The 15,024-nt window shown below is 39.4% G+C and overlaps 1 protein-coding gene across 2 annotated transcripts in view; it reads left to right on the top strand.

Moving 5' to 3' along the window:
• Sox6 (SRY-box transcription factor 6) overlaps window positions 1-15,024 on the top strand; it is a 318,006-nt gene that overhangs the window by 141,226 nt on the left and 161,756 nt on the right. For both annotated transcript variants that reach the window (XM_035442269.1, XM_035442268.1), the window contains exon 5: window positions 2,556-2,624. In XM_035442269.1, the coding sequence (XP_035298160.1) occupies window positions 2,556-2,624 (69 nt within the window). The remainder of the gene's footprint in view (window positions 1-2,555; window positions 2,625-15,024) is intronic.

The following is a 15,024-nucleotide window of genomic DNA, read 5'->3' on the forward strand; positions in this document are numbered from 1 at the left end:
AGGAAGAAGGGAGGAGGGAGACTTCTAGAAATCCAGTATTTAAGAAAACTGAGGGCAAAGAAATGCATCCTAGCTAGTGGGACTACTGGCAGGCAGGAATTTTGGAAGGTGTGCTTTGAATTACTTAGGTATAGTCAGCTAATTCCAATGCTGTCGGTAGATTCTCTCCAGGCCTTACATTCCTCTCCAGAAAGGAAGGGATTATCTTCTAGAAAAACTTGGGTACTTTTCAGCTCATTGGCTCAGTGATTTTTTTTTTTAAACTCTGACTTTAAAGTGAGAACCCCTTAGTTCATTCCCCCCAAACAGCCCTGCCTGGCTTATGCTTACTTTCCATGATAATTATTAATATGCTGTCCTTCATCCATGTGAAGGTTGTATTGGTTTGGATGGTGAGTTATAGTTACTTTCTAGAGTGCAGACGAGTCATTGAAAGCAAATTAGTGCATGGCTCCTCAAAGGACTAGACTTGATTGACTCAGAAATGAGAAGGAAGAAAAAAATATCAGAGTGTAAATGTATATCTTTTAGAAAATGAACCACTTTTACAAATGATTTTCTTGTCTTCCAGAGTGCATTAGTATAACAATGATCCTATAGCATAGTGTCTCACACCCTAGATCAGACCCAAAAATTAATGTGCAGTTTTTAGAAATCTGACATTATTACTGGAATTATCTTTTCAGTTAAATGTATTTTACAGGGATATATAGAGCAGTATATGCTCTGTTGATTTTAATGAGTTGTGACGTCTGGTATTTTATATGCTTGAGTATTTGCCCACATGTAGGAATATGGACTCAGCCCCTAATGGAAAATAACATAAAGGAACACTGTAAAAAATCAGAAGTTAGAATGTCATTTAGCCATCCAGAGATGACACAGTAATTAACTATTGACACTTGTGAATAAGCTAGCACAAATTAATCTTGACACATTTGCAGACGAGTGATATCTTACAGTGAACACTTTGTAATTATATTTCAAAATGAAAATTAAATGACACTTAAAACTAGGTTGTCATGCTCAATGAAGCGAGCATGTAGCTCAACCGATTGGCAAATAAAATTCAGAGTTTGAGCCACATGGTGCTTATGTACCATACTTCACTGTGTCAAAGCCATGTGTGTAGAGTGCATGATGGTAATTGTGCCGTGGTGTTTCCGATGCATTTCTAGGCAGCACTTTATCATTTATGAGGGACCATCAATATTAGATGCTTGGTGGTGTTTCACCAGTTTGCTAAGAGGAAATAAATATTCAGAGGTTCCAGTGTCCACACCTAAAACTGCAAAGTGAGTGGTCCATTTCTGATTTGAGTGGCAACAAGCAGAGCAGCCCATGCTAACCTGATTAAATCCTGTTTCCATGTGAACTGTAAGCCCAGGGAAGGAGCAATTCCAGTTTTCAAACTGGAGTCACTTAGAGGCCCCAGCATTACACTTCCAGTATGAGTCACTTGTCACCAGAAACCATGGCACAGCACCAGGAAATCTCCCACTGTGCTGTGTTGTCATACGCTGGATGACATGATTGGGCATCTCCCAGGTTCTAGGTGAAGGGAGGTAACAGGAAGACTTAAGATGTATACAGGTAGAGAATGGAGTCACCACGCTCCTTTTCACTCCCAACATAGCTCATTCTAGAATCCAAGAAATAAGTAGGAGGAGAGACTCTTAATCACAAAGCACAGTGGAATTCAGTCCTCCTGGGTGCTCTTGGGCTCTCTATGTCTCCTTTTTTCACAGTGCATACTCTGAAAGAAACCTAAACTGTTTTAGTGCCCAAGGCTATGGTGGGCTGTGAGGGTGGGCAGTGGGCAGTGGGCAGGGAGCAGCTGAACGCTGACTCCTGGTCAGTTAGGCAGCAAGCTCCGCCTTCCTTTGCCTTATAAGGGGTAGATGTGGTCTCCTGTCGGGTTTGGATTTGATGGCTAGTATTTCCTTCTATAGACCAGATAACTTCATAAAATGCTGAGTTTGAGTGCTTTGCAAAGAAAGGGACTATAACACCTGTATGCAAATCCTATAGTAGATAACAAGTGCATCGCCATTTTAAAACTGCTTTTTGTAGATCAGAGAATGTCATCCAAAAGCTACAGATTTTTCACTGTTTACTATGTTTTCATGTCTCTCTGATAATATTTGTAAGTGTGCCAGGACCAGATGACAGAAATAGATCTGTGGCACATTAGGAAACCCTTTGCTTGCAGATTTTTACTTTTCACAGCCAGACTAACCTCTTTGCACAAATGTGACAGGGTTTTCCTGTTTTCTTCTGCAAGAATCCAAAGTCCCATAGTTTCCAGCCAGTCTGTGCAGACTGAGGAGCTTGCTCTCAGCTAGAGCACAAGACTGTAGTTTACACTTCCGGATAAAGTAGAGGCACCCCACTGACCCTGATTCTTCTTTCCTCTCTGGCCTGCTGCCTCCATCCAAAGAGTCTTTTACATTGAAGTGCAGTAAAACATTTGGGCAGTAGCAGGAGAGACATGCAAGTAATGGCAAAGGTGCAAGCATTTCATTTTTAACCTAATGGAACTTTATTTCTGATAGATCGCAAGACAACAGCAACAACTTCTCCAGCAGCAGCACAAGATTAATCTCCTGCAGCAACAGATCCAGGTCAGTGTGTTTTATTACCTCACCTGATTACCCAATGTGCTCCTCCTTGAAAATGGAATTTAAGGTGTTGTAAAAGCATGCCTGTCTTATCAACAGTGCTAACATGGCTGTTATTCAAGGACAATGTTGTACACAGTGGTTGTCCAGGGGGACAGGCAGGTGGTGGTCACAGCATCCTCTGGTGTGATATGTGAGCAGAATACACCTACCCACCCTCCTTGACTCTGCCTTCTTCCATTTGCCCTAATGCCATTAAGCTGAAACCTCTTGATTTCCAAGACAGCATGCATAGATGCTGTTTTCACTGTTAAAAGTCACTTTCTGCTTTGTGTTTTATTATGTAGTAGGGCCACAGAGAGAAGATTACTTTTATTTACTCATTAGGACTGGTTGGGTCAATTTGGAGAAGAATCTGGGAAACACCCTTTAATAATTAATTTATTTCTTAGCAAGTACTAACTGCACTGTCTTTGGATGTTAAGGAAAACAGACAGAGCAATGAATAGTGGCCTGTCTTCAAGGAGCTTACAGTCTAGACAACAAGAAAAATGGTTCTGAATAATTGTAACCTATTTTAGAAAAGTCAAGTCATTATTTTTATTTATTTATTTTTCTAACAGTAGTACAAAAATGTGCAGTTTATTATGGGTCTGTAAAGGGAAGGTGTCAGTCTGATTCTCGTTGTTTCTTTATCTTTAGACACTTGATGATTAATTCAACTAACAGCAGTTCCAGATAGGTAGGGAGAATGGCTTCTATTTCTGAATAGAAACCTAAGTGTGTGAATTGTAGAAAGTGCTAAAATAGGCAATGGTTGTCTAGATTAACCCTCAGTCCACCACAGCTGAGCCACTGTCTTCTGAAGTTTCTCAGCGTCTTTACTGAGGTTGATGTCTTTGCCTTCTACTCCCCAAAACATCAGTAACATACAATTCATGGCTTCCTCTAGTGTTCTACTGTACTGATGAACTCCAGTGATTTTAACTTAGATTTTTGCTTCATTTTGTTAATCATTCTTAGTGTTCTGGGCACCGTGACTACAGTGAAAATTTCAACAGTGTCTGAAGAGAGGTATCTCTCCTTAATTTAGCTTTTTGTTTTGGCAACTTTGCTTCGAGGATTTAGCTGGAATGTCTTGTCTGGTTTTGTTCTGATTCTGTATTCTGTATTCACATCTATGTTTCAAAATCAGGATAGACTGTCTTTTTCATTTTTGATGGTCAGACTTCACAATTAAATCTGGAAATAATTTCTAATCCTGATATATCTTTCCTACCTCATGCTGAGGTCCTTAATCACATAGCTATACAGGTATCCCCTTGTCTGCATTTATTAAAGTTTCCACTGTATTTCCTACTCCTAGGGTTAAGATTTTTTAGTCTGTGGTTTCTTACATATTTCTCTAGCTTTCTCCAAGAACTCAGGGGTGTTAAATAACATGATCAGTTAGTTCCCTCTGTGGACACTCCTATAAGGGTATGTATTTATGTATTTCTAATATATTCTGCTTTTCATCCAATGTTATTTCTATAAACTGACTGTCTTGATAACATCTTCCTGTGTTACTAAAAACCTCAGATGAATAGCAGTCAGTTCATAGTAGCTTTTTGAAATTGATTACATATGGATTTATCATTATAACATGATGTGTTTTAAGTAAATGTGAAACACAATCTTGAAATATTAATCTGAATATTCACTTTAAGAAGATAGGAATGGGCCTGGGGGATAGATCAGCTGGTAAAATGCTTCGCACACAGCGTGAAAATCCAAGTTTCATTCCTAGAACCCTACTTATAATCCCAGCCCTGGGGCGGGGGCAGAGACATGTGTGTTCCTGGGGTTTGCTGGCTAACCAGATTAGCCTCAGAGGTAAGATCTCCAGGCCAATGAGAGACCCTATCTTAGTAAAATAAGATGGACAGCACAGGAGAAATACCATGCAAGGTTGACTTCTGGCCTCCACAACATGTACATACATGTATATGCACTCTTCCCCATGTATATCCCCCTACCATGCATTGCATGTTTACTCTCTCTCTCTCTCTCTCTCTCTCTCTCTCTCTCTCTCTCTCTCTCTCTCTCTCACACACACACACACACACACACACACAAGAGAATAAAAAAGAATATAAGATTTTCTAATAGATTTTTTTAATTATCTAATTTTTGGAACATTTTTCATTGTTTAAATTTTTTAATTTAGCTAATCAGCAATTGAACTCAGAAATCCAAATATAAAACAGCAGAGGCACACAATGTCAATGTTAGGCTCATTTTAGGGATTTAAGTTTCTTTCTAACAAGAATCATGCTTTCCAAAGTAATCGAGCAGCCAGGCTTGTGTTTACTGTTCCTTCTGTCCTGGGCTCCTGCTTCATGACCTATCTTGTCAGCACTTATCTTATCAGTGGGAGACCATTCTAAGAATATTTCAAATGCTGAAAACACTCCTTACACAAAACATATTTATCTCTGACACTTACAAAGCAAGTTCGGATATTCAGCCTTTCAGGTAGTTCTTTGGGAGACTAGATGAGTTAGCTCCGTGTGTCTTGGCTCAGGGAGTATTCCTTTATGTGGAATGGGCTCCCAAAGTCCACACCTATGCTAGGGATAAGTACTGAACTACTACAGGAGGTCCTGTAGATTTCCAAGGTTTCCTCACTGAAAAACATGTTCCTGGAGTCTGGATTAGTCCCATGCTGGTATCCCAGCTTTCAGTTGGGGAGCAAGAGTTCCCCATTGTTCAGGTCAGCTGTTTCTGTGGGTTTCACCAGCCTGGTCTGGACCCCTTTGCTCTTCACTCGTCCTTCTCTGCATTTGGATCCCAGTTCAGTTCAGTGATAACTTGTGGGTGTCTGCTTCTACTTCCACCAGCTGCTGGATGAGGGCTATCAGGTGGCATATAAGTCAGTCATCAATCTCATTATCAGGGGAGGGCATTTAAGGTACCCTCTCCTCTGTTGCTTAGATTGTTAGCTGGTGTCATCTTTGTAGATCTCCAGCATTTCCCTAGTGCCTGATTTCTCTGTAAACCAAAAATGTCTCCCTCTATTATGGTAGCTCCATTCTTGTTATCTTCTTTTCTTCGCCTGACTCAACCTTTCTGCTCCCTCATGTCCTCCTCACCCCTTCTCTTCTCCCCTTCTCATTCTCCTAGCTCCCTCCCCCCTCTTCCCGTACTCTTAATTTGATCAGGGGATCTTGACCCTTTCCCCTTCTCCAGGGGACCATGTATGTCTCTCTTAGGGTCCTCCTTGTTTACTAACTTCTCTGGCAGTGTGGATTGTAGGCTGGTAATCCTTTACTCTATGTCTAAAATTCACATATGAGTGAGTACATACCAGGTTTGTCTTTTTGTGATTGGGTTACCTCGCTCAGAATGGTTTCTTCTATTTCCATCCATTTTCCTGCAAATCTCAAGATTCCATTGCTTGGTTTTTTTTTTCCCCCCCGCTGAGTAGTACTCCGTTGTGTAAATGTACCACATTTTCTCTATCCATTCTTCGGTTGAGAGGCATCTAGTCTGCTTTTAGTTTCTGGCTATTACAAATAGTGCTGCTATGAACATCGTTGAACAGATGTCCTTGGTGTATAAATGTGAGTTACCTGAATTTTTAAAGATAGTTTCTTACCAGCCATAAACATAGTCTAATTTATGAGGAAGATTATAGTTGGGCTAATTTTAATGTACTTTTAGAGGAAAAATATGAGATTAAAAGCAAGTTCAATAATACTTCTTTTTTAATAACACAAAGGAAAACATGTTTCCATCTGAAACATAGCTAACAGGATGATTAAAAATTAAATCTAGCCTCTTAAATTTTTTTTCTTTCTGAGACAGAGGCTTACTGTGTAGATGAGGCTAGCCTGGAACTCAGAGCGATCTGCTGTTTTGCTTCCCTAGCTCTGGGATTAAAGGCTGGTTTAACTATTATTTTTAAGTTACCAATGACTACAAAGACAATTTGAAAAGTTTAACACTTTTAACCCCCCTTCTTGAGTCCTAGAACCTGCTAGCACATATGTTCAGCAAGAACTGGCTTCACAATCAGCTGCAGGTATTAAGTAGCTATATTCAAGACATTATTCTAGTTCAGCATACTGATTTGTTTCCCAATTGGCAAGCTTTAGTAGAAAGGTAAAAAATTTCCAAACTGTCTTAACAACTGCATACAAACACATTTGGACCTATTTTAAGAGCAAAAATGAAAAAATTCAATGATTTGTTCAAAATGAAAGTGATGGTCTTTCATTAGAATTAGGAAAAGACATGATTGAGATGGTATTGTAAAGGTTCCCATGAGAATTTTATTTGTAATCATTCAGAACCTAAATGTGCAGTTAAGATAATTTTTTCTTTATAATTTTTTCTCTGAGCATATATATATATATATATATACATATATATACATACACACATATACATATATACATATATATATACATATATATGCATACGTATATATATACACATAATTATATATATATGTATATGTATATATACATATATATATATATATACACATAATTTTGCTTTGGTGGACCCTAATTATTATACTTTTTAAAAGATTTTCCTAAGACTGTGTAAATAGAGGTGAAAAAATATAATGAATGATTTTGTGAACTTTTGTAAATAGTTTTGATGAGCTAATGTTTACCATTAAAAATCAGAATAATAATTTAAATGATTATTAACACAGTTTAATATTAACAGATGCTGTTTGCCTGGTGAACTCAAATCCCTGTTTGTGATTTGCGGGGATGGCGATTCCTTGAAGTTGTTACATGTTAAGTGAGTCTCCTCAATGGAAGCAAGAAAAGTCAGGCATGATTTATATTTCTGGGACAGCAAGACCATGGAATGTAAAACTAAGAGCTCAGGGAATGTGAATCTTCCTACTTGGCAATGTTGCTTCTTAATGCTATAATTCTAAAAGATAATGGCTTCAGTCATTTCAACCTACCTTCCCTACCATCTGTACTGTAGTACCCAAGCCAGGGTTCTGAAGCATTTTATTCAGGAGTTAGGTGAACTAACATACAAAACCCACCTTTGATGTATCTGATAGTTGTTATAGAGTTTTAACCAACTAGTCAAGGGAAGGCTATATTAGAAGAAAATATTTTATAAATCTGGATATCTTGATTTCCTTATGTATTTCTTCATCTACTCTCATTTGGCTGTATCATAGGTTTCAATCAGAGAAGCTATTCTTCATGGATACAATATACCATACTGTGACACCTGTAACCTGTCATTAGGAATACATTTAATGATGGCATCTCATGCTGCAACTTAGTCTTTGTAAGAGAATTGAGCTCATTAAAATATCTTTATGAAAAGAAGTTACTTTTCCAGAGATGACTGGAGCTATCCAATTATCGAAGTCTTTTCAGACCAGGGTTTAGAATCATTCAAGTGGCCTGTCTTCAAGACTGACTAAAGAATAGTCTCCTGCAGATGAACTGACTGCTGGGGATTCCCTCAGGCACTTGGCTTTCTGGACAAGAGCTGATGTTTGTCAGTTCATGTGACACATCTTGAGTAAAACTGGGAAACTTGGAATCACTGTCTCTCTATTTTATGATTAATATCCATCCATCACTCCAGACATGTGTGAGATGAGGAACTCAGTTCTGTAGAGAGCCAGACACAAATGCCATGCTACTTCTCTATAGAGACTTTGCTGTGCTGGAAGCCCTCCCTTTTTTTCCCTCCATTTTTTATTTGAATTAGTAACAAGCTTGTTTTACATGTCAATCCCAGTTCCCTCTCCCGCCCCTCCTCCCCTACCACCCCTCTAACTAAAACCCTACCTTTCCCATACCTTTTCTGTTCCCCAGGGAGGGTGAGACCTTCCATAGGCGGTCTTCAGATTCTGTCATATCCTCTGGGATAGGCCCTAGGCCCACCCCCGTGTGTCTTGGGAAGCCCTCCCTTTTAAGTGCTGTAGAACATGATGTTTATTGACTTCCCCCAAACTGTTTTTCAGTTTTATTTCATGAAAGATTTATTCTTTTCTTAAGAGCAGATTAATATTTTTGTATGTAGTATTTTGTAGTTTAGTTATGTATTCCTATATGCTGTTGGTATATTTTATATTACTTGTATGGTAGAGCACAAATAAATGGAGGTTCTCCTTCCCCCTGTGAGATAATCAGAGATATACAAATATTCCAAACAATCAGACAGGATGGTTTGAGGTGTCCTCTGTCTTTGAGCTGAGCTTTGCCCATGGTTTCTGTCAGCATAATTAACTACAGACGTTTCAGGTATCTGCTGAGCAGAATAAAGGACTACCTTTCTATGTGAAATAGTTGTCTAAAGATCAGAAATAATTACTTTGTACATTAGCCTTCATGGCCTGCTTGACCTGGTTAATTAATTTTTTTGCTAACATAAAATAATAGATATATATTTGAGGATATGCTTCATCGTTAAGTATCTAATTGACCTCTAATTTTAAGAGCTGGACCTCCATTTATTGTCTTTCTAAGATGGCTAGAGCAGAGCACATTCAAGAGCTGGCTTCCCCTCTCAGGCCAGCTTAGGTTGCATCCCTTTTCTAACTGCATTTAGGGCTGAGAAACAGAAGGCAATTACATGACTCCTGTTTGGGCTCTAGCAAACTGTCTGGTTCTGTGTGGTATCGATCAGGTAATGGATCTCCTTCCAAAAGCCTCAGAAAGAAGCAAATAAATCCATCGAAAGCAATTTGATACTTCTATTGGCATTGTACATGTGTCTGCTAGTCTCTTGCCATGCAATGAAATAAACAAAGCTTAGAAGTCTAGGATTAGCCCCCAGCTTCAGCAAGCCCTTAAAATATCTTGTAATTCTATCTTCAATCATGAATTAGCCAAGAAAAACAGACCCTCTCTCCTCTCTATTTCTCTGCTGTGTGCTGTTTTCAGTTGCCCACAGGCAAGCTGTGGTGATCTTCTTTGGAAGTTTAAAACCAAGATAAAAATGCAAATCTAATTATTTCTTTTCTGTAATATAATTAACTTTTAAAGTAATGATAGATGCTGTATAGCCTGCTTCAAACATTTTAATAATGAAGTTTTTAGATTGTAAAGAATAGGTAAAGCTGCTGTAATTTATGAATTGCAAGAGCCATAAAAGCTAAAATGACAAACTCTTTGAGTGGTTTAAAACTACACATTAATCACTCTAGTTTGGAATGGGTCTAGAATTAAGAGGAGCATAGACAAGATCCTATAAGATACTCTGCAGACTTAGTCCACTACCTACCTGCTTTTCAAACATGGCTTGTGCAAAGATGCTAGGCAGGGGGAAGTTGGAGATTGTAAGTCGGTGGTTTTCCTGTGTATGATCCTCCCCTCTTCTACCCTGTCTAGTCTACACTTCCCTAGCTTAATCAGACCAGTTTACCTCTCAGATCCTATCCCCAGGTTCCTAAATCAGAGATTCTGAAAATTCATGAAAGCAAGAGACTCTGCTTCCTGCTTGGTATTAAAGTGGTAGGAGGTCCCCTCACCTCCTAGGCAGGGCACGATGATACGGGTTGTATCAGCAGGTGACATCACATAATGCTGACTCACTTTTATAAGGAGAAAGTCACTTTCTTCTGTTGGTTTCTTGGTCCTCTTTACGTTGAGCGTTCAGCTTTATCTAATTCTTGAGTTAACCTTATCACCCCCTCTATGTGTCAGAGAGAGGGATATATGACAATAATGGAATAATACAAGTGTGTTTTTTTCTTTTTGTCATTGTCTTCTTGTTGAGATGAAGTCTCACTACATAGCCCACACCGGCCTGGTACCTTCAGTGATGCTTTTGCATCAGCTTCTGGGCTCTACCATTAAGAACATTGGCCTGTGAATTTTAGGATGTCATTGTTTCTTACTGCTGAGTAGTACTCCATTGTGTAAATATACCACATTTTCCTTACCCATTATTCAGTTGAGGGGCATCTAGGCTGTTTCCAAGATCTGGCTAGTAATGTTGCTATGAGCATAGTTGAACAAATGTACTTGTGGTGTGAATGTTCCTTCTTTGGGTATATGCCCATGGGTATTACAGGGTCTTGAGGTATGTTGACATCCTAAAATTCAAAGGCAAATGGAAAGAACTATAAAAAAACATCTTAAGTGAGGTAACCCAAAACCAGAAAGACAAATGTACTATGTACTCACTCATAAGTGGATACCAGACATAAAGCAAAAGATACCCAACCTAAAATCCATAACCCCAGAGAAGCTTGAACCCTCTTCCAGAAACAGAAGGAAGCAGATGTAGAAATTCACAACTAACCAATGGGCCAAGCTCCCGGAGTTCAATCTAAGTGAGGGAGGAGTGAAAATATGAACAAAGGAGTCAAAACCATGATAAGGAAACCCACAGAATCAACTGATCCAAGCTAGTGAGAGATCACTGATCTCTGACAAATGGGGAGCCTGCATAAGACCGAACTAGACTCCCTTAATATAGGTGACAATGGTGTGACTGGGACAATATATGAGGCCACTGGCAGTGGGTCCAAGATCTAACAATAATCCACAAACTGACTTAGTGGTGCCCATTCTATATGGAGAGATACCTTGCTCAGCCTAGACACAGGGGTGTGGGGGTGGAGAGGTGCCTTGGTCCTGCCTCAACTAGGTGATGGGACAGACTTAGTAGACTTCCTAGGGGAGACCTTACCCTCTGGGTGGAGCAGATGGGAGAATGGGGATGGGCAATCAGGAGAGGAGGGATGGGGAACCGGGATTAGAATGTAAAAAGTAAGAGAGAGAGAGAGAGAGAGAGAGAGAGAGAGAGAGAGAGAGAGAGAGAGAAAGATGGGCCACCACATGTGGCCTCTGGTTATTTGCTTATTTATTTTGTTCTTATTTATTTATTCTAAAGTACTTTAAAAAAAAAACCCTTTATTGAATCTGAGCACTCAGTCCTTGATATTCAATACAGCGACCATTATGAGGGACTGCCCATTGTAAAAAGAAGCTTCTCTGACCAAGGTTGAGAGCAGCAAAAATATATGAATATAAATAGGCAGTTTGACAACATGACCATTTAACAAAACAACACTATGTTCCCTTACTAGGTTCAATGACCTTTCTTTCTTCCTTTCTTCCTTCCTTCCTTCCTTCCTTCCTTCCTTCCTTCCTTCCTTTCTTTCTTTCTTTCTTTTTCCCCCCGAGACAGGGTTTCTTTGTGTACTTTGGAGCCTATCCTGGCACTTGCTCTGGAGACCAGGCTGGCCTTGAACTCACAGAGACCCACCTGCCTCTGCCTCCCGAGTGCTGGGATTAAAGGCATACGCCACCAACATCCCAGCTCCAATGACCTTTCTTGTCAAGAACTTTTGACCAGGTTTGTAATAACATCATCAAAAATCAATCAGATAAAAATTTATTACCCCATGACAGTCATGCCACTATTTCACTAGTTGATACATCTTGTCTAGCAGGTCAGAGGGTCCAGTGCTGGGTCAGACAATTGGTGGCTTTTCCAGGAACCTGAATAGCAGCACCTTCTGGCACTCTGGAAGCTAGCCAGCAGGGACAGAGTTTCCTGCTCATTTCAATATGGATGATATGTTAGTGGTTCTTAGCCTTGTTTGTACTTTGTCATTACATGGAAGACTTCTAAAAGTGCCAACATCTGATACCTATGTCAAATATCTTGATTTAATTATTTAATTACTTAGGGTGTAGTCTCAGCATGGGCAAGGCTAAAGGTTCTTTGTGTATAATTATAATAAAAATTGAGAAATGTTGGCCTTTTCATGGTACTATGGATTACACAGTTAAGTGTGAATTATAGGTTGTTTAGATTGGCTTTGTGTTTCCATCCAACCATCCAACCCCCCCACTTACCCATCATCCATCCATCCATCCATCCATCCATCCATCCATCCATCCATCCAATAGTTCAGAAAATTGTGACATAGCTTAAAAACTAAATGAGTAGTTAAAATATACTTTCATCTTTGGTCACAGACAACTTCCTAGTAACCTTAAATGGACTATATGTGAAGCAAATAACTGGCTAGCTCTTTCAATAATTTGGCTTTTAATTTTTGTATGAGTTATGAGGACTATAATAAGAAAGTGATGGTGTTATATGTATGAATTGTGGTCTTATAAAAAGAGACAAATACCACTTAGTGATATTTCAGACACTACCTGACTTATTTTCAGTATTATTTTAAACAGATTAAAAAAATGTCAACATATACTATTCCTCACCCTGACATATTCTTTTTTGGCTGGATAGATGGCTTAGCAGGTAACAGTGCTTGCTGAACAAGCATAAAGATCTGAGTTCAAATCCCAGCATCTATATTATAAGCTGGGTGTGGCTCTGCTCATGCCTGAAACCTAGCTTTGCCAGTGGTGGAGACAGGAAAATTGCTGGGGCTTGCTGGTCACCAGCTAAGTTCTAGGTTCAGTGAGATACCCTGTCTCAAGGAAATAAGTCACAGATTAATAGAGCTGGATACTCTGTCTCCCTCTGGAATACACACACACACACACACACACACACACACACACACACACACACACACACACACACACACACACACATCTGCATACCACATATGCTTGTAAGTACTATGTTTGCCTATATATTCATCCACAATTCTGTTTATTTGTTTAGTTAATTGATTTTGAGGTGGGGTCTCATGTAGCCCAGGCTACCCTAGAATTCCCAATATAGCTGAGGATGACAGTGATGTTCTGAACCTCTTGCTTTCATCTCCTGAGTGCTGGAATACAGGCATAAGTCACCACGTTGTGCTTATTTGATATCGGGGATCAACCCAGTGCTTTGTTTATGCTAGGCAAGGACTTTATGGACTGTGCTACACCCTCAGCTTATAACCTGTTGTTTTCTTAAAGTGTTTAAATTGTAGAGTTGACTACACTTTAACATCTTCAGCAAATGGATACTTCTAGGAACATTTCAAGCTAGATTCCTGTCCATAAACCAAGCAATCTGGATTCAGGCATGTTCTATTAGAGCACGGGCAACTGGCATAGACAGGTGTTGGAGATGAATAAATCAAGATGTAGATTCCAATCCAGTTGATAATTAGCTTTGTATTCTGTTTTACTATTTACTATCTGAGAAACAAGTTACTTTAGATCCCTGAGCCTGCATTTTCTAATCCCTAAAAATGGATGATTACAGTGCCTTACTGTAGTTTTGAGATTAGAGATAATTGTAAAGAGCCCCCAAGTAAGCCCCATGCCTAGTATCTGTTACCACACTATCATTAGTGCTGCTCCTGGGTGATGGGGTGCAGGAATAATTTCAGAGCTCCTAGAGGAGAACCAGGTGTAGGCATTAAGTTCACATATGTAATTCTATGTAGATACACACATATGTGTTCAGAACCCACAAGTTGGTGATATGGATATAAGATAATCATTATGTAATGCTGTAATCAATTATTATCTCCATACTAACCAGAGGCAAAGAAAGAGCAACTACTTCTTCTGGCTGCCAAATGAGAGTTGTTTCCATTGTCAGGGAGTAAGACTTATCAGGCATGCAGAAGTGGTCAACTGAGAATTAGTGCTGCCTGGTGATGATCAAGAGGAAGCAGGACATTTTATTGTGGAAAAACAGGGTCCAATTCTCTGCTCTCACACTAAAGCAAGCCTTGTTATTAGATCAACAGTGCTTGAGAAATTAGAAGGATAGTAAACGAACCTTTCCAATTTATTTTATAGCTTTCTAAACACAGATGAAGTTGTGTGGTATGGCTACCCAAACACAGAAGGCCTTGTCTAGAGTTGTTGATATAAATCTTACATGTGCCATCTCCCATAAGTCAAGCACTTGCCTGGCTTCTGTGAGTTATATATACACTTAGAATTTAAGAAGTTAAACAGTATGCATAGCAGACTTGAGAGAAGGGAATAAAAATTGATATATTGTGTGGCTCTTGATGGAGCACAAGGGAATACCCTCTAAATTCTGAGAGATGTCCTGACATAACCATTTTTAATTCACATATAGTAATTCCCACTCAAAGTTATTAGGGCCAGAGTCCAATATTTTTACCTATTCAAAAATAAGAGAAAATAAATGATGCGAACACTGTAATGTCTCCCGCCAGATACTGTGTTCATTTCATCCACCATCCAGTCCATTAAGGAAATGTGAAGTTGGACCCTTCAAGGAGGAGATTTCAGTAGTTCCCAGATCAGAATGACAGTGGAGTCCATCCTCAGTCAGGTGGCAGTCTTGACACCTATGTATTCAGTGAGAGAATTTTCCCTTAGAATGTCTGCTTGCAGTATCTGAGACTAACATGGTGGAAGGCTCTCTACTGGGCTAACTTGACTGCTGCTGGGATGGGCTGCCGGAGAGCAGGCCAGACCCATTCTGTACTGGAATTGCCTCACACATTGACTCT

Source organism: Cricetulus griseus, chromosome 3 (assembly GCF_003668045.3).
Source record: "Cricetulus griseus strain 17A/GY chromosome 3, alternate assembly CriGri-PICRH-1.0, whole genome shotgun sequence".
Lineage (NCBI taxonomy): Eukaryota > Metazoa > Chordata > Mammalia > Rodentia > Cricetidae > Cricetulus > Cricetulus griseus.